We start from the raw sequence: 18,530 nt of genomic DNA, 5'->3' as shown, positions 1-18,530 counted from the left end.
AAATTTCGCCAGTGCCGCAAAAGCAAAAAAAACAGTGTTGTGTAAGCACTGCACAGCACAGCTCAAAAGTAAATCGATAAACGATATGTTGGAGGCACGCGCCATATTCAAACTGGAAGCTGGCAGCTGTTCAAATTAAAGGTGTCGATTTTATTGATGTAAATGCGCATCTAGACGAGAATTTTGTTTTTACAACTGTGTTTATCATATATTCCATCATTTACAATATATAGGAATGTTATCTTAGCTAAGACTACAACTCGATCCATACACACACGCATACACAAACAACAAGAAAAATGGTGAAATAAATAGTAAAAAAACGAGTTCACAAATTAAATATGCTATATATATAGATACATACTTTGAAAGTTGTATTTTTCAATTTGCAAACATACTGAGGTCCTCTTGTCGAAAAGCAATTGGCATTGCCAGAATAAGAGTTATAAGGAAACAAACAAGTTATTATTCAACTGAAGTTATTGAGCATTTAAGAGCCAGTAACAACGGTATAAATAGCACAGATTGTGCTTGTATTTTGTTATTTTTTGTGTATAATAATACATACTTTCAATATGTACACGCACAGAGCAGCAAATCACTTGGCCAGTTCTCAACGCTGGCCGCCAATCAACCAGATTTCATAATACATTATACAATATATATACTTTTTACCAATAAGCAAAGCTATGGGCTGCCATTTAGAATTACGCCCTAAAGAATCTTACAACTCGTACAATATATTGTCGACAAATCGGGCACTCGTTTAGCACCTTTCCGCAATTGGTGCACGTAGCCATATGACCACATTCCAGAAAAACGCACTCAATGGGCGCATCCATGCATATCTTACAAAGTTCATCCGTGGCAAGTTTCTCAACAGCTATATATATATATATGTATACGGATATAGATAGAAAATTTTGATATATAAGGGCTTGCTGGACTTACCTGGCGCTGTGCGCATAGTCTTCCATAGTCTGCAAACGCGATCGAGCAGCTCCTGTTTCTCGCAGCAGCCTTTGTAGTCAACACGATGCAACATTAGAACCTCCTTTAACTGTTTCACCGTTAGATTCTCCAAGTCTTTTCTGTGGGTGCACGAAAAATACATTAGCAATATTATGAATCGATGTGCCTTTCCACTTACCGATCCTCAAAGTCTTCCAAGTTCACGAAGCGCGAATCCATGCTGTTGCCCGGATCAAAGCCCAGGGACGAGGCATACACATGTATGCCCTCGTCATCATCCCAATGCGTTTCGTTATCATCCTGTGTGGGCGAGAACTCAATGGTCGGTGTTATCGGCATGTCGGCGGCACCAGCGCCCGCTATGCTGCCCGCATCTGCACCGCTCAGCGGCGAGATGGCATGACTGTCCGCTTCCGAGCAGTCCAAGGACTTGGTGCGCTGCTCCAGGTAACTGAGAAACTCCTGCAATTCATGCTTGATATCCTCCTCAGACATTTGCGAATTCTCCAAATGTCGACGCATCCTGTCCACATGTCGGCGAATATTGGTTTTATTCTTGCCACAACGCTGACAGCTGCTGCTGGAGGCTGCGCCCGGCTCAGGCTGTTCGCTTAGTGTGCTCAGTGCCAATCCGCTGGTCGCAACTGGCGATTCATCATCGCTGGAATGATGGCGACGATTCAGGTAGCCGTCGGAGCGACGTCGTGTCACCTTCTTGGTGCGCTGTGGTGCCTGCGGCACGGTGACAGTGCGCTGCTCAAAGCTAGGCGCCTCGCCGGGCACATCCCGCACCGTCACCTCCAGAATTTCCTCAGTAGCCGCCTCAGCTTGCGTGGGTGAGGCCTGCTGCTGCAGCGCTTGGCTGCTGCTGCTTGGCGCAGTTTGTTCCAGTATTTGCCACTGATCCAGGTTGCTGCTGTTGGTATCGGTAGCCGCTTTGCTCTCGTCTGAAATGCCGCCAATGGCGCCCAGCTCCTCGAAGCTGGACTGCGACGAGGCGTCTGCACCGCATGCGTCCACCTTGGAGCTAAGGGAGCCCTGCTTGGAGAAGCCAGGACTGGTGCTTGTGGTTGTTCCTGTTGTGGTCGCCGTTGCTGTTGTCGTCGTCGTCGTCGCACCCAGACCCGCTGTGCTTGTCTCCAAGGGTGGCCTGCTGAGGCTTGCCTGGCCAGCGCTGTTCTCGCTATTTTTGAGCGATGTGCGTTCACTGAACGTGGTTATTATCTCATCATCCGAGCATTCACAATCCGAGTTATCACGCTCAATATTGTGCAGCAGCCTAGCCGCTTCTGTGGCCATCACAGTCACAGATTTGAGCTCCGGTGCGGCCGTGGGCGATGTTGTCGTGTGCGTCGATGAGGTCGATGGACTGACATGCACATGCGCCACCTCCGTGGAGTTGGTTCTCGCTGCGGTTGGGGTGCGTACAGGTGTCTGAACATGAGCTGCACTCGCGTACGTTGGAATTTCGCGCGTGGACACGCGCGGCTGCTCAAAGATGTGCGTCGGCGCCGGCGGCGGCGGCGGCGACGTCGTTGCTCCATTATCATGGGATGCATGACGACTGTTCGCCCGACTGTTGTCCGTCGTTGATTTAGTATTGGACTTTGTGTCAAAGGACGCTAAGGAATCACTGATATTGTCACTCAGATTGGTGAAAAAGTTTTGGCACGTTTGCTTCAGACTGTCCATGGGATTGGCTTGGCCACGTCCGGGACTATTGTTGGGCGGCCGGCCCGTATCGCGATCCGACTGCGCGACATGTGCCAGCACCAGACCGACCAGTTCCTCTTTCTCTGCAAGTCAAAGCCGTATACATGACATATATTTTTTCTGTCGTGCAGCTGCATTGACTCACCCAGGCAGCCTTCAGTGGAAATGTGTTTGGATTGCAAATAGAATATTAAATCCTTTGGCTTTAGTTTCAACAAATCCGCGTGCAACAGCGGCCGTTGAGCAAATATTGCACATCGCTGGCAGCGGCGCGCCGTCGTCGCCGTCAAGCAATTGTTGCAGTAATAGCGCCTGCAAAGCCAAAAATGGTAGCAACATCAATTTGAGTGCCAATATTATGAATTAATGTGGTAAATTTCGATTGAGCCAACTTACCTGCAGTCGAAACAGCTGCGCTTACGGCGAAAGACCGTGAACTCAATGCCACAGTTTTCGCAGGGCATGTTGTTGTTCTTGTTGGGTGTCCTTTCCTCTTTCGATCGACCGTTTCCGTGTGCCCTATCCTTGCCCTTTGCTCCTCTACGCCCACCACACCATTGCGTTTGTGTTTTCAATGTCAAATCGTGAATCAATTTCACGGAATGCGCAAATTTTTGGCGTAGCTGCTGTGCTGAGACTATCCGCCAAACAGCTGAGGTAATCGTTTTAGACAACTACTTACTCATCGGGGCCTATAAACTAATAAGCAAGTGGATTTTTACAAATTTTTATCAATATGCAGTAAGTACGCACGTACATACACATATGTATGTATGTACATGCGTCTGTGCACAATAATCAGCACATCACTGGTAAGAGCGATAGGCATCAACAAATATCGATTGCACTATCGATAACGGGTAATCGGCGACTGGAAAGACAAGCGCTCAAATTACATACTTAATATGGTTTAAATTATAAGTAAAAAAAAAATCGAGTAATTAAAAAAATGTTCTGATCTAATATAGAATAATAATTAGCAAACTTGAATTAGTTTAGTTTATGTTTATTTAATTCACATCCACTACTTAGAACTAAGTATGTAATTGTATGCAATTAAATAGTTAAGTGCCATAAAATGTTGCAATCTTTGCATTTTTGTTTTTAAATAATACATCAGTTAATAGCTATAATGTATAATTTATACGATTTTTGCACACATTGAAAACATGTTTGCTCTTCTAGTTGAATCAAGTCATTTAGTACAATATATATATATATATATACACATGCGGTTTCGTATGATTGAGCTTTTCGAAATTCTTGTTGATAAGTCTTTAATTTATAAACAAATGCGTCCGTTGCCCTTTTTAGCTGCGCGTTAAATGTTTGCAAGGTAAATTATCATCTAGCTGGCTGACTGGCTCTGTCTGTGCATTTGTTGTTGCAGTATTTTTTTATTATTGTTGTTCGTGGTGGTTGTGAATCATCCAAGCAGCGCCAGCACCGCATCGTAGATCTATGACCGTTGGCCAGAACCGACTACAAAGGTTTTCTAAGTAAACAAAAACAAAACAAAACAAAACACAAAAAAAAAAGAAAACAGCATACGCTAACAGCAAGATAATAGATAAGAGAGCGCGCAAATGAATAACGTGCTGGAAATTGTACTGCTTTAAATTTCTATTAGCGAGTTGAACGTTGCTTGGCCCTAAAAACGGTTATATATGTTTTGGCTACTGGCTGCATCTTAAACTATGACACGTGACGCGTATCGCCGCCGGCCTTGACATGGCTCTGTAATGGATCATCATTGTTGTTATCATCATCGTGGACGGTCACCTCCAGTGCACGATTCTTTTCATATTCGACAAAGTCATCGAAGAGACTTGGCCACGCTTCGGTATCATCATAATTTTCTATATCACATTGTTCAGTAAAATTGAGGTACATGTTCCATGTATCCTTGGGTATGCGGCGTATGTTCGGATGCTTTTCGAGGAAGATTACCCAGTTTGAAAAGAGATCAGGTGTTTGTACAGTGAACACTAGTTTCCACAAATCGATTGCCATTTCCAGCGACAGCACGCGCTGATCTGGCTCCAAGCCAAAACTAAAAATCAAATTCATATATATATAAAATTGAAAATACATTCAATTGTTATTCAGCATTGGAGCATACCGAAATGTAAAACGATAGAGCTGCTTAAACATTTCCGAGTCAACCTTAAGCATCTCAATAGTCTGTTCAAGTCTTAAGCGTATGCTTGCAATTGTGTCCGCCCGCATCTTGTGCAGGCCGTCAATAAATTCAGTTTTGGTGAAGCGGCACATCTGTGATGCATCGAGGCACCAGGCAAGCACAAGTATTGCAAACTCGTCCGGCTGATAGTTAAGATCATTGCACAAACGCTCAATGCCATCAGTGAGTATCATATCTTCATCATCTGGATCTTTGTAGATCTCAAATAGTATATTTAGCGTTTGATCTGACACCTCCATGGATTCCTTGACCGCTGCAATACACAAATTAATTAAAAGCTGCTCTTTAAATCTATGCTAAGCACAATAATTTACCAGTTGTTATAATTTCGCTCATGGTTGGCGCACTTCCATTAAGCAAGCCTAAGGACTTAAAACTATTACGCTTAGTATCACAATTATTTGCTGGCTTGAGTGGAGTTCGATTAGAGAGCAATTCATCGGTTTCTGCAGACATATAGATCGTTAATATAGGACTTAAAGGGAGCTATAGGCAATTCGCTTACCGCGCGGCCTGTCGTTGTAAATGGCGCAACGTTCGTTCGCATTCACCCCAACGATATCGTAGCAGTTGCCAATGCTGGTGGCCGCTTGGCAGCTGTTGGCGTTCAATGTGTGCAATGCGTTCGGAGATGAGCTGCTTGTTGGCAATGTTGTTGGTGCGGCGGACGACGACGACGACTGGAAGCATTTCAGGCAATTGCCCATAGTGCGCGGCACGTTCTCTCCAGCGGGCCCTTGGATTAACAATATTTCCTTGGCTGCTGCTTTGATTTGTGTGTAATATATATATATATATATATATATATATGTGTGTGTGTGTGTGTGTGTGTGTGAGTAGGTGTTGACACTTGTTTCTGACTGACTGACAGTGAGAGGTATCCGTATTTGTATTTGTATTGCCTTTTAACTTGGCTACTGGCTACTATGGGCTATGGTTATGGCTATGTGTGTGTGTGTGTGTGTGTGGGCCTATTGAGTGTTTATTATTAATTACTTAGCTAGCGTTAGCTCGCCTTGACATTGACTGCTTGACATTGGCACTGGAATTTCCATGGAACGTTAACGAGCTGTTGCACGCGGTTACTGATGCAACATTGATGCATCGAACATATGGTGAAGAGTGCTTCCTTGTTGCTGCTGCTGCTGCTACTGCTATTGCTGCTGCTACTGCTGCTGCTGCTGCTGTTGTTATTTTGATACCTCCTACGCAAACTCATGTGTATGTATTTGTGTATGGTGTATACATACATATGCAATTGTAGTAGTCAGCAACCACCACAAATGTGCGTGAATTCGTCAGCTCAGTGAATTTCACATTTTACTTTTGTTCTGCACCACATTGCGATAGCTATTTAAAACAGTTTCTTCTACTTGATTATTATATTAGTATTTTTGTTTTGTGTGTGTTTCACGAGGTTGCGTTTTTCTGCACAATTGCTGCTGGCCTTAAAATAACTATCGCAGCGATGTATCGATAACATTTAACTAGAGCAGGGCTGGTCGTGCGCAATCAATGAATAAACAGTCTTTCGATAAATCATCTAAATTAAACAAAATGTAATCAAACAAATTTTTAAAAATCGTTTATTGTTAACTACTGGATTTTCTTTCAGTTAAGGGCTTAAATCAAAATAAAGTTGCCTGCATTTAATTTTGAGTATTATTTTTTCAACTTTCTAAGCTTTGGTCTTGCGTGCAAGCTGGCAACTCTGCGCATAATTGCGCGCTCTCTTGGCCATTCCCGCTCGCTTGCTCCCGGTTTTAAGCCAACTTCAGTTTCAGTTACCAAACAGTACTCGACGGAAAAGCACTTGCTTATTGTGCGGATCGCAAAAGAAAAGCCACAACTCTTGTTATTTATGTTTTGTGTTTAGCAACAAAAAGTGTCAAGTTGTTGGAAAACCGTTGCGCGTGTGAACTTTGCCAAAAAAAAAAAAACGAAATATCATAACAGACATTCTGTACATAAAGTAAATGGTTGAGTGCCTCCGCTCGTAGAGTTGGTTTTTGGGCAATTCGAAGTCAACAAACAAGGTTGAGTGAACTTGTTATTGGGTATGTGTGTACTGCACACACACATATGCAAGTAATTTCTTTTGGCCAAGTTTATGTGACCAACTGTATGTACAGTATGATCGCGCGCGTGTGTGTGTATGTGTGTGTGTGTGTGTGTGTGAACTCCAACCGGAACGTGTGTAGCTCGAGCTTTTCTTTTCCTTTTCACTTCACTGAAAGTGTCAGCCACACATGATTTTCAGTTGTTGTATGAAAAGCGTGTGAATACAGTAAAAAAAAAACAAGGAAACAATTCTGCTTTGGGGTCGATTTCTTTTAACATATACTTCAGATCGTAACGTTCTTGGTTCGACCCACAACTAAATATTGATTGGAAAGAAATAATTATTAGAATGCACAAAAAGTATTTAACTATACATAGTTTCTGCCATTTCAGACATGCGCCTTGGTATGAACAGGTCATCGAAACTGAATCCACCGATTCCGTACGCGATCTTATCGCATTCATGCTTCAGATCGTACATGCTGTACGTTTGCCTCGATTTTACCGTTTTCATATCCTTGAAGTTGACCCATGTGATTTCGTTTTCCATTTCCGTTTTGCAGAACTGCAGCCATTTCCTTCCTTTTGACATAGTCTGACTTTGCAGGCGATGCAATATTGGCTTCCTTAGAATATTCTTCTTTTTGAATGTCATCGTTTTGATTTGGTTCAGATCCGTTTCCTTCTTCCAGAGATATAGGTCCGTGCACTTGTAATGCTCATAAAATGGATTCTCTTCAATTGCAGCGCATTTCAATTGTTCTTGACGTGTTTGCTTAATTGTTAGCTCAAGTTGGTTCAGCGTGAGGGCCAAATGTTGGTCTATTTCCTCAGGCATGATTTGGGTTCAATGTAAAAAATATATGGAATGTTAAAATAGAAATATATAAATGAATGTTTGTGAAGTCAAGCGGCTCGAATGGAACGTATGCGAGTTGAAATGTTCTCAAAAGGCATACTTTGCCTTAGATAACATACAATTTCTAATGCTCGTCTCAAATCAAATGGAATCCGGCTCTTTTTCGCCAACATTTCGTTTGGCAAGTGTTGTAAAATACCACATTTTAACGTACAGTTTCTCCTTGCAAGCTTTTTATATCATAAATATGAAGCAGGCAGATTTATATAAACGCAGAATATATAATATATGAAAACTTGCTTCCCAACTCTTATCGCAACATATTCCGAGCTTTTCCCCCCCAATTTATACTCTGAAGTTCGTCGTCCATCCAACTATTTTCTTTTATTAACTAAAATACAATTAACTGAATTCACCCTAAAATGTTTGTCAATACTTCTCATATGGCCATTAATTTTAAAAAATATATATGCCTAATGGACAATTTGAAGTTATTGTGTCAAATCATTATCATTCAACTGAGCTGATCTTCAGTGTTGGCTTCAAGGAGGCCTTCTTGATATCCTTAAATGTCACCCAATTCATATCGTTCTCCATTTCGAGCCACTTGATGCCGTTCGACTTGATTTGATTCTGTAGGCTCTGCGGCTTGATAAACATCATTTTCTTTTTCAGAGCTTGCTTTTTGACATGTTTAACAGCTTGCTTCTTGAGGATTTCCACATGGGAGTTGGCCTGGGTAAATCTCTTTTTCGAAGTAATCGCGGCGAATTCAATGGGGTTCTGTTTCATATTTTCCAACATTTTTTTAGTTGGTTACGTAAATATTTAAGAATATTTGTGATTTTTACGTGCACTGAAAAATATATTTATGTGAATACTGAGAGCTGCGTCGCATCTGAAATATTGTTCGTTTAAATATGTGTGAAAGGGTTACTTGGTTTAAGTTTCAGTGCCGGCTACTTGGATCAAACTAAGTTTGTTATATTCTTAGATTTATAGGCTCATCATAGTTGGTTGTCTATGGAAACAGCGCACAGATAAGAGGCGGCGAAAATGTCTTCCGATCGATTTCACAAGTGAGTTTCTGATGCCACGAAACAAGCAATTAATAATGCTACACCTATCTTATCTGAACAACTTTCAATTGAACTGAATTGTGCTTTGTATTAACAACAACAGGGCCGCCAAAGACGGGCTGCTCGATGTGCTGAAGGAGGCGACGCGCAAGGATGCCAATGCCAAGGACGATGACTCAATGACCCCGGTGATGTGGGCGGCATTCGAGGGACGACTCGATGCGCTGCGCCTGCTCTGTGGCAGGGGGTAAATTCAAACTTGATTGAATTTATTTTAAATAGCTAAAGTTATCCTTCGACAGCGGTGATCCCGACAAGTGCGATCAGTTTGGCAACACAGCTCTCCATTTGGCCGCCGCCAAGGGTCATTTGCACTGCGTTGATTTCCTCTTCAAATTCGGCGTTAACATTTACGCTTTGGACATTGACAGACACAATGCCAAGGATCTGGCGGCCATTAACAATCGGGATGAGATTTTGCGTTATCTGGACGCAGCCGCAGCCAACTTTGAGGCGAACGAAAAGTAAGCGAATTGCGATTGCAGTGTGGTAAAGTGCTGATAACTGTGTTCGATAATAATCCAACGCGTTCGTTATCGATAACTTGCATAGACTGCGCGCGATTCGATTTTGAGCTGGTTGCAACATTTCTCAACGGATAAATGATATCCAATAAATATTTAAACAAATAATAAATATATATATATCTTGCAGAAAAAAGTCGAAGGCTCTTAAGGAAATTGCGGAGAAGGAGTGCGAGAAGCGTGTGAAGGAATACATGAAACGCCAGCAACAGCAACAGCAGCAACACAGAGATCTGCAGCCGAGCAGCCGTCAGACTTTGGTCAGCAGCAGCAAGTCCAGCAACATGCTGTCCACACTCAAGCAAAAGATTTGGTCCAGCCAGGGCAATCTGAACAAGGCGCCGCGGGAACAGCCAGCACCTGCCCACATGCCTCAACAGTCGTCGCGTGCCGGCGCCAAGTTCAGCGATCTGGTGGGGGGCGGTGGCAGCAGCAGCAGCAGCGGCGGATCCACCATAGCCAGTCGCGTGGGCACCGTGCAGAAGAAGCCGCCGGGCAAGCCGCAACATGCAAGCGCCTGTCCACATGCAGCCGACGGTGGGTTCAAGGTGCGCGAGCTGGAGCCGGATGGCAAGCGTACGATTACCTCGCTGACGGGCCTGCAACGCGACTCGGAGGTGCTCTATGTGGGCACGTTCAGCTCCACGGAGGATGGCAATGGCAAGCGCGGCAAGATCGCCGATGTCTTCGAGCTGGACGATGGCGGCGAGCGCGATGCCGGCCGGCTGGGCTACAGCGCGGCGCTGTCGCGTAGCTTCTCCCAGCCGGATATACTGGGCGATGCGCAGCTGGCGCAGGAGCTGAGCGAGGAGCTGGTGCTGCAGCGACCCATCGGCCTGTTCGACCGACCCACCATGCTGGGCAGCATTGCGTTCCGACGCTCCGTGACTGCGGCGCTGAGTCAGCTGCAGCTGCAAACGGACGGCGTCGACAGCGTGTCCAGTTCGACCATGCGAAATGCGAGCAGCAGCGGCAACAACAACAACAACAGCAAATCCCGCTCCGGGAATAAGGCGCGCCTGTATTTAAATCTGTCCGACGACAGCGACTCGGAGGGCGCCGGCGAGGATGTGTACAGCGAGGACGAGGACGAGCAGGAGATGTCGGCCAGCGCATTGCAGCGCTTTCTGACAGTCTGGGCCCTGGATGAGTATCTGCCAGTGTGAGTGGGGCAACTATTCAGATCAGATCAGCTTTAACTGGAGTTATTTTTTAGTTTTCAGAAGCAGGAGATCGATCTGGAGACGCTTATGCTGCTGACGGAGGCGGACCTGAAGTCGCTGGGCCTGCCGCTGGGCCCATTCCGGAAGCTCACCTTTGCTATCCAGGAGCGTCGCAATGCCCTGGCCAATCCCGGGCCCCTGCTAGACAGTCGGCTATAATTAATTGTAATGCTTAGAGCTTTAATCCATGTACTAAAAACAAAAATATAGTAACTACAAATGAGTGCTTAGTATAAACAAGAGTTGGTTGTGCTCTAACCCGCGACCTGCTGCATCATGTACAGGTTCGCGTAGATGCCATTCAATGCCATGAGATGATCGTGTGTGCCCTGCTCCACAACGAGGCCGCGCTTGAGCACACAGATCAGGTCCGCATCCCGCACGGTGCTCAGGCGATGGGCGATGGTCACGCAGGTGCGACCGGCGCGCGCCTCGTCGAGGGCCTGCTGCACCACCTTTTCGCTCTCCAGATCCAAGGCGGACGTCGCCTCGTCCAGGATGAGGATCTTTGGATTGCGCACCAGCGCACGGGCAATGGCAATGCGCTGCTTCTGGCCGCCGGACAGCTGTGAGGTCTTGCCCAGCCGTGTCTCATAGCCCTGCGGCAGAGAGCTGACGAAATTGTGAATGTTGGCCTTTTTGGACGCTTCGATGATCTCCTGCATGGGCACATCGTCACGGAAATTGTTGCCATAGGCAATATTCTCGGCTATGGTGCGATCGAAGAGCACCGGCTCCTGCGAGACCAGGCCCAGCTTGGAGCGCAGCGTGTCCAGCGGAAAGTCTGTGCTCGGCACACCGCTCAGATTAACCGAGCCGGAGACGGGATCATAGTAGCGCAACAGCAGCTGTATGCAGGTGGATTTGCCGGAGCCGGATGGACCCACCAGCGCCACAGTTGTGTTCTTCTTAATGGTGAGATTCAGGCCGTGCAAAATGGGCGTGTCCTTGCGCGTTGGATACTCAAAGCAAACATTCTCGTAGACAATGTCGCCCTCCGATTTCTGGAAGAGATCGCCGGATAAGTAAGGGAGTATCAGGAATCTAGTAAGCAACTCACATCAGCTGTATTGTAGGGATTGAGTGGAGGATTGGACTGCTGGGGCGTCTGCTCGAACAGCTTCATCAGGCGACCCGCAGAGATGATGGCATCGTTAACGTTCGGTGCATAGGCCAAGGCCTGGCCCAGCATCCAGGAGCCAAAGATAAGCGCCTCGGCGACCTTTATGATATCCTGATAGGGCAAACCCTCATTGGCCACCAGCAGCCCGCCATAGTAGAGGGAGACACCGTAGGCCAGGAACGGTGCCGCCTGTCCCAGGGCAAAGACCAGGCCGCGGAAGCGCACCTTGCGCCGGCAGGCGGCGTTCACCTGATCGATCTGCACGATGTAGCGCTCCAGCACCTGCTGCTCCAGGCCCAGCCCATTGACGGTCCGTATATTGGCAATGGCCTCAACGGCCACCTGGGAGGCCTGCTCAATGGCCGCCTTGGACCACTGCACGCTCTTCGCTACGAAGCGGCCCTCCAAATACACGGAGAGGCACAGGAAGGGCAGCGTGATTGTGGTTAGAAGGGTTTGCTGCCACGAGTAAACAAATCCAACTATCATGCCCACGGCCAGGGTGACCACCGCCTGCAGCATGATGCCAACACGTGCGCCCGTCGCCTGCGAAGGATGAGCATGAGAGAGACGAAAGTGGATTTTAGAGTGTGTGTGTGGCAGGGATTTTGTGGGGAAGGCACAACTCACCCCCTGCACGTTGGAACAGTCGCCGGCGAGGCGTGCGCAGAGTGCGCCCACCGAATTGCGCTCGTCATCAAAGAAGGCCACCTCCTGGGACATAATCGTCTTGAAGGCCCGCTGCCGCAGGCGTGTTGTCATCTTAACGCCCGCCGTCGTGAACATATAGCTCTGCAGCATGATGCCCACGCCGGCCATCAGGCCGATGCCAATGAAGATGTACGAGATGTTGTTGCCCTCGTGCCGCACCAGATCCTCATCGCCGTTGGAGAGTATGCCGAAGAAGTCGCCAAAGAAGAGGCCCCACAGCGGGAATGTGGTGCCGTGCATGGCGGCCGCCAGGCAACCCCACAGTATGTACCGCCATTCGGGTCCATTGAGCTTCATCAGCTGTATGAAGGAGACCTTCGGTTCGTCCTTCTTTTGCTTCTTCTTCTTGCGACGCTGCGACCGTCCTGCCACAATTTAACATACATATGTTTGGGATTAGGAAAAAGCTGGAGGATGTAAAATTGAGCGACTAGACAATACCCTGTAGCCAACTACAAATGGGTCTAGTCGGGTGGGGAATTCAGGAAGAAAAATTGTCGTTTAGCAATTAAGGGTTTCGAGATCGGTCTATCTCTTTACGAATGCGTGTGGATGGAAGAAGGGACAGACAGATGGACGGGAGTCCGATAGACGGACGGATAGAAAGACGTACGGATGGACAGATAGACGGACGTACACGGACACGGTGGTCGGATAGTCGGACGCACTGACACTCGGTTGAACAGACAGATGGAAGGACTCACAGATGAACGGACAATCGGATGGACAGACAGACGCACGTACATACGGGGGTCAGAAAGACAGATAGACAGAAGGAAGGACGGACGGGCAATAAGAAGGACCGACAGAAATAAGTCTAGCAGAAGCACGTATAGACAGACCAACGGACAGACAGACGGAAGGATAGGCAGACCAACGGAAGGACAGATCAACGGACGGATGGTTACTCGAATGTCTTACTGGGTAGTATACTGCCTTGAGTCTTCACAACAACAACATACTCTGCTTAACCCATTCGTCCATGGTTACAGGGTAGATAAAGTTTAGGACCTCCAACTCTTACTCTTACTTACGTTTTCCGCATGAACTGACGCTGAATACGTCGTCCTTGCTGTGGTTAGCGGGCGCCACAGCATCGCCATCGTCGTCATCAATGTCCTCGTCGTCGTCCTCAGACTCCAGGTCGTCGTCATCAACCATGATTTCGTCCTCCCTGCCCTTTGACAATGGCAATTTAGCAACACCGCTGACTGTGTCCTCGGCACCCTCGGTGGCCTCTTTGCGCCGGGTTATGTTTACCAGCTCACAGTATAAACCACCCCTGTCCATGAGCTCGTCGTGTGTGCCCTGTTCGGCGACCAGGCCGTCCTTAACAAACACAATTTTGTCGGCATTAGTCACAGTCGATAGGCGATGCGCGACAACAAGGGTGGTTGGACCCTGGCTGGCCAGCTCCAGTGCATCCTGTACGCGCTTCTCGGAGGTGGGGTCCAGCGCCGATGTCGCCTCGTCCAGCAGCAAAATCTTCGGATTGCGCACCAGCGCCCGTGCGATGGCAATGCGCTGCTTTTGGCCGCCGGACATCTGGGCGCCGCGCTCACCCACCTTGGTATCGTAGCCCTTGGGCAGCTTGGTGATGAACTCGTGGCAATTGGCATTGCGTGCGGCCCGCTCAATGTCCGCCTGGCTGGCTTGCGGATTGCCAAAGCGTATGTTCTCGCCAATTGTGGTGGCAAACAGAACTGGCTCCTGGCCCACAACGCCAATCTGGGCGCGCAGCCAGCCGACGTTCAAGGTGCGCAGGTCACGGCCATCCAGCTTGACGCTGCCCTGTTCCGGATCGTAGAAGCGCTGCATTAGCTGGATGACCGTGCTCTTGCCACAGCCGGAGGCGCCGACAAAGGCCACCGTTTGACCCGGTTCCACGTCCACCGTCAAGCCCTTGAGTATCTCAACATCCGGACGCGAAGGATATCGGAAGTGTATATCCTCGAAGCGTAGACGACCCGTTATGCTGTCGGGCTTCATGCCAGTCTCGCCCATCGGATCGATTTCCGACTTGCGATCGATAATCCTGAAGAGATTTCGTGCAGCGCCGAGGGCCACAGCAAAGGAATCCACATGCGGCGACGAGAAGCCCAAATTCTGAGCGCCCATAATGACGGCGAACAGGACAATGACCAGGACAGCCGGCGTATACTGGCGCTCCTCCTTGCCGCGATCCTCCAGAATCAGATTGACGCCATACCAAATGGCAATGGCCATGCAGCAATAGATGATCAGCCACATGACCCCGGCCCCGATGCCCGAATAGAGGCCCTTCTTGCGGCCGGTTACCTCGGCGGGCACCAGCAGCTTGGAGAAACGTTCGTTCTCCTTGCGCTCCCCACTAAATGCCAGCACGGTGCGTATGCCGCTAAAGACCTCCTCGGCCACATTGCCCGCATCCGAGTAGGCCTTCAGCTCCTTTTCGGCCAAGGAGCTCTGGATTTTGGCCACCAGCGCTGTGGATAAAATAATAAATGGACTGCAGGTCAGCACCACGAGGGTCAGCTTCCAGCCGTAGATAAACGAGGCAACAATGCCCATCACAAAGGTCATGAACAGGAAGGTAACAATGGCCACCTTCTCACCGATGCCCTCCTTCACCTTATCCAGATCCCTGCGTAAAGGTTGCTTAATATTTGAATAACCCTTCCCCAAGTCCGTGGCACTTACTCTGTCATCTTGCTGGCGAAATTGGCGCCCGAGCTGGTGTCATACCAGGACATATCCTGGCGCAGTATGGCCTCCAGAAAGAGCTTACGTATGCGATTGATCTGGTTCAGGGCGACGCGATTCGACACATCTATCGCAATTATAATGAGCAACAGCATTATGATGGAGCCCACCAGGCTGCCAATGCCAAAGGCAATCGAGTCATCTATTATGGCCTGAGTATTCTCCTCCGGGCTGGCATCGGTGCTATAAGGAGAAGCCCAATTTAAAACTCACATCCAATCTCCAGTTCTCCCGCCCCACAACTTACAGTCGCTTGCCGCCTCCAAAGAGCGCGAGTATAAAAGTTGGCGAGGAGGTTCCCTCGCCCACGGTGCGATCAATGAGCAGCGACGTGAATTCCCCATAGATCAATATAAAATATGGTATAAAAACCGAGGCTAATGTGGCCACAATAATGCTGAGCAATAGCAGAAAACGTTCCAGGCGAGTTGAGTACCGGAACTATAAAAGAAAAGTTCGAAATTTTAGAGTATGCTAATCGGATAAATGATCAAGGATTTGTTTCTGATTACTCAAATTTAATGATTAAATATGAATATTATATAATATAATAAAGATCTTAAATAAGAGTATAATATTATATAATAAAGATCACGCTGCGAGCCCAACTGGTTCACTGGTTCGGTTCACGACTCAAAAGAAAGCCTAGATTTTAGGTTCGGTTCATGAACCCGCTTTGGCACATCTCTGAATCTAGTTGTTGCTGGGAATCATTTGTTCGCACATGATTTACAAGTTTTTACAAGCACAATTCCATTCGAAACTAGTTCATTTTACATATATACAGTATGAACCGGTTCGGTTGCAAACGGTTTAGCAGCTTTGATCATTATTATGACAACTTTAAAAAGCACTCCTTACTTTAATAAAAATAATTTAATTTAATGTCCTTGTCGAAATTAGTTCTTTTAACATGTTCACAGTCTGAACCGGTTCGGTTCCAAACCGTTTTTTCAGGCTTGATTTTTATTAAGACAGACTTAATTATTCAAAAAAGGATTTTGATCAATTATAACTGATACAAGCTGCAAGATTTCAACCGCTAACTGATGCTGACAAAAATAATTGTATAAAATTTAAAATAAAATATTTCTAAGCTATACAAAAGAACATTCAGTTCAATGATAGCTGATGCATAAAACAGGATTTTCAGTGCTAAAACTAATCAATGTCTCTGACTTCTTCTTATGTAATTCGCAGCAAACGATAAAAAAAAAAAAAGAACTTTAATGCTGAATGCACTCAGCTTGAAATAATTGGATTAATCAAAGTATTCACATCAGATAATACGCTCGCTCAATGATAAATGATCGGTGATCAATTTAAGCACCAATCTTTATGACTTGTTCAACACTTACCAGATCAAAGAAACTGTACTTTTTATCGTGCTCCGCTGTGGCATCTCCGCTGGCTTTCTGCACCTGAAAATCGCCCAAATCTGGCAGCTTTGTGCTGCGCTTCTTCGACTCCTTGGCAAATTCGTGTGCTGTGGACATTTCTGAGATCCTTTTGTTGTACTTTCGTTAAAAGATTTTACGTATTGGAGAGCTGCAAAAAAGATGAACTCAACTCATTTCTATGCCACATTTTGAATTGCGCTTGCGATCGAATGCGGCGCGCTTTTTATTACAAAAAAAAACTCACAAAATAATTAAAGTTTTTTACTGGGGCGACAATTTATACAAGAAATGAAAAGTGAGAGAGAGAGAGAGAGAGAGAGAGAGAGGTGGAAAAAAGCATATTTCCCAAGACAAATTAACGCTTTGAAGCTGTTGCAGCTTGATAAATTGATAAACTGATGATTGCACACTTGCGGCAATTGAAAAACTGGAAAAAGCATCCATAAATTAATAAATTACAAACAATTCGTATTCGAAAGTGAAATATATGAGTGCCGGGACAATCGATCGATCGAAACGAAAAAACAATTGAAGCGTAATCTGGACTATTACCAATTTTTTTTCTATATATATATAATATATATGTAAACACTGGCAGACGTATATGCTAATGATAAGACCCGATTTTGTTTTAATTTTATTATTTTTTTTTTCGGTATTTTCAATTGTTCGAAGATTGAGTTTTTTACGGTCTGGTGTCGAGGTTTTGAAGCGATTTCGATTTAACAGGCTGCGTTTGCATCTCGACAGCACGCGATTGGAATCGGAACTGTTGGGGCCAGTCAACGGGGGCCTACGACGATACCTCGGTTACCAGAGTGTCCGAGTGTCGTCATATATATGTATATGTATGTGTATGTGTACAATCGCGTGCTCGTGTCGTTAGGCAAAGGCACAAATACGTAAATGATATAAGAACTTTCAAGCGGCTGAAACTGAACCGAATTGATGCCATAAACCTTATAATCGGCCACAAAGACGAGCCAATTAAAATCCACAACAATCACAACATAGCCAAAGTATTTAGGAAGAAGAAGAGGAAGCAGTAGAATATAACTTAACCATCTGTAAACAAATGTCAGTCGAAATTGTTTGGCACACGCGCTGATTATTGTTCCGGCTTATCGTGCACTTCAGGCTACAACTAAACGCCTCAGCCACGCCCACATGGGTTCGAAGTAGTGTGGCATGAGTGTGTGCTGCTTTATTTTCTTGGAGTTCATTTCCAGTTTTTGCAGTGCGTCAAAGATCTGTATGTAATTTCCCGCGACTGCAGCATTGCGAACGCAGAGCACGCAACATTCAAGAAAGTCACCTGGACAACTTATGGCTGGGAATAACCGCAGCCGTTCGCATGGCATTGCCCTCTCCGGGTTCCTTGGAAGATTCGTCAGCATCTAATTGCCGAGAGCTGATCTTAATTCATATATATATAGTATGTTCTCTATGTGCTGCCTGAAGTCTATGAGGCACGCGCAGTCGGGCACCGGAACTAATTCAAATAACACGCATTGCCTATTTATCATTTTATCCATAGAAATCTGTATAGACTGTAACAATCGGGTTGACAATAGAGAGCTGGAGAGACTGGGAACATTGGAACTAGTTTAAAAAAACATGCATAGCTTTTCATCATTTTATCCATATAAACCTATTGGAACATTTGAATTAGTTCAAATAATATGCATAACTATTTTGCATTTTATACATATAAATTTGTAGTCTGCAATAATTGGTTCGACAATAGCCCTTTTTAAAACCTGGAACTAGTTCAAATAACACGCTTAACTATTTATTATTTCATCTTTATAAATTTGTAGAGTCTGTACCAATCAATACCTTGAAATATATAGCCTTTCT

At 46.0% G+C, this 18,530-nt stretch overlaps 4 protein-coding genes across 5 annotated transcripts; 1 reads left to right on the top strand and 3 right to left on the bottom strand.

Moving 5' to 3' along the window:
- Positions 1–129: 129 nt before the first annotated feature.
- On the bottom strand, positions 130–3,463 carry LOC135430614 (uncharacterized). Its single transcript, XM_064685354.1, has 5 exons — positions 3,082–3,463; positions 2,831–2,997; positions 1,151–2,768; positions 952–1,091; positions 130–883 (listed from the first exon to the last, which is right to left on the bottom strand). Exons 1-5 carry the CDS (start codon positions 3,147–3,149, stop codon positions 708–710), a joined length of 2,169 nt encoding a protein of 722 aa, XP_064541424.1. The 5' UTR covers positions 3,150–3,463; the 3' UTR covers positions 130–707.
- Positions 3,464–4,290: 827 nt separating this feature from the next.
- On the bottom strand, positions 4,291–6,330 carry SCCRO3 (defective in cullin neddylation 1 domain containing SCCRO3). The gene is made up of 4 exons (XM_064685324.1): positions 5,394–6,330; positions 5,203–5,334; positions 4,808–5,141; positions 4,291–4,738 (listed from the first exon to the last, which is right to left on the bottom strand). Exons 1-4 carry the CDS (start codon positions 5,593–5,595, stop codon positions 4,381–4,383), a joined length of 1,026 nt encoding a protein of 341 aa, XP_064541394.1. The 5' UTR covers positions 5,596–6,330; the 3' UTR covers positions 4,291–4,380.
- A 372-nt stretch (positions 6,331–6,702) lies between these two features.
- On the top strand, positions 6,703–10,908 carry Sans (SAM_USH1G_HARP domain-containing protein Sans). Its single transcript, XM_064685323.1, has 6 exons — positions 6,703–6,924; positions 8,803–8,887; positions 8,991–9,134; positions 9,190–9,411; positions 9,602–10,633; positions 10,688–10,908. Exons 2-6 carry the CDS (start codon positions 8,865–8,867, stop codon positions 10,851–10,853), a joined length of 1,587 nt encoding a protein of 528 aa, XP_064541393.1. The 5' UTR covers positions 6,703–6,924; positions 8,803–8,864; the 3' UTR covers positions 10,854–10,908.
- On the bottom strand, positions 10,854–17,419 carry Mdr49 (Multi drug resistance 49). Of its 2 annotated transcripts, XM_064685322.1 has the most exons (8): positions 17,223–17,419; positions 16,629–16,818; positions 15,518–15,711; positions 15,208–15,453; positions 13,563–15,151; positions 12,448–12,893; positions 11,755–12,363; positions 10,854–11,698 (listed from the first exon to the last, which is right to left on the bottom strand). In XM_064685322.1, the coding sequence occupies exons 2-8, from the start codon at positions 16,764–16,766 to the stop codon at positions 10,949–10,951; spliced, it is 3,972 nt and encodes a 1,323-aa protein (XP_064541392.1). In that variant the 5' UTR covers positions 16,767–16,818; positions 17,223–17,419; the 3' UTR covers positions 10,854–10,948. The 2 variants fall into 2 exon arrangements, with proteins under 2 accessions (XP_064541392.1, XP_064541391.1); XM_064685321.1 differs by lacking the exons at positions 10,854–11,698; positions 11,755–12,363; positions 12,448–12,893 and having other exon boundaries at positions 13,540–15,151; positions 17,360–17,412.
- Between the last annotated feature and the right edge of the window lie 1,111 nt (positions 17,420–18,530).

The sequence above is a fragment of the Drosophila montana genome, unplaced genomic scaffold (assembly GCF_035044405.1).
Source record: "Drosophila montana isolate Dmon_TW-CO22-7 unplaced genomic scaffold, ASM3504440v1 contig_3031_1, whole genome shotgun sequence".
Taxonomy (NCBI): domain Eukaryota; kingdom Metazoa; phylum Arthropoda; class Insecta; order Diptera; family Drosophilidae; genus Drosophila; species Drosophila montana.
The sequence above is the reverse complement of the archived record's forward strand: the minus strand, read 5'-3'. Positions and strand labels throughout refer to the sequence as shown.

Excerpts from the sequence above, each read along its gene's own strand:
- LOC135430614 (XM_064685354.1), bottom strand. The coding sequence starts at position 3,149 with ATGCCCTGCGAAAACTGTGGCATTGAGTTCACGGTCTTTCGCCGTAAG. Across the intron at positions 2,998-3,081 it reads CGCAGCTGTTTCGACTGCAG|GCGCTATTACTGCAACAATT; the intron begins GTAAGTTGGCTC and ends TTGGCTTTGCAG. Across the intron at positions 884-951 it reads GACTATGCGCACAGCGCCAG|CTGTTGAGAAACTTGCCACG; the intron begins GTAAGTCCAGCA and ends ATATATATATAG.
- SCCRO3 (XM_064685324.1), bottom strand. The coding sequence starts at position 5,595 with ATGGGCAATTGCCTGAAATGCTTCCAGTCGTCGTCGTCGTCCGCCGCA. Across the intron at positions 5,142-5,202 it reads GAGCGAAATTATAACAACTG|CGGTCAAGGAATCCATGGAG; the intron begins GTAAATTATTGT and ends TGTGTATTGCAG. Across the intron at positions 4,739-4,807 it reads CTCTATCGTTTTACATTTCG|TTTTGGCTTGGAGCCAGATC; the intron begins GTATGCTCCAAT and ends TTTGATTTTTAG.
- Sans (XM_064685323.1), top strand. The coding sequence starts at position 8,865 with ATGTCTTCCGATCGATTTCACAA. Across the intron at positions 9,135-9,189 it reads CGCCTGCTCTGTGGCAGGGG|CGGTGATCCCGACAAGTGCG; the intron begins GTAAATTCAAAC and ends ATCCTTCGACAG. Across the intron at positions 9,412-9,601 it reads AACTTTGAGGCGAACGAAAA|AAAAAAGTCGAAGGCTCTTA; the intron begins GTAAGCGAATTG and ends TATATCTTGCAG.
- Mdr49 (XM_064685322.1), bottom strand. The coding sequence starts at position 16,766 with ATGTCCACAGCACACGAATTTGCCAAGGAGTCGAAGAAGCGCAGCACA. Across the intron at positions 15,712-16,628 it reads AGTACAGTTTCTTTGATCTG|TTCCGGTACTCAACTCGCCT; the intron begins GTAAGTGTTGAA and ends TTTCTTTTATAG. Across the intron at positions 11,699-11,754 it reads ATCCCTACAATACAGCTGAT|AAATCGGAGGGCGACATTGT; the intron begins GTGAGTTGCTTA and ends GATCTCTTCCAG.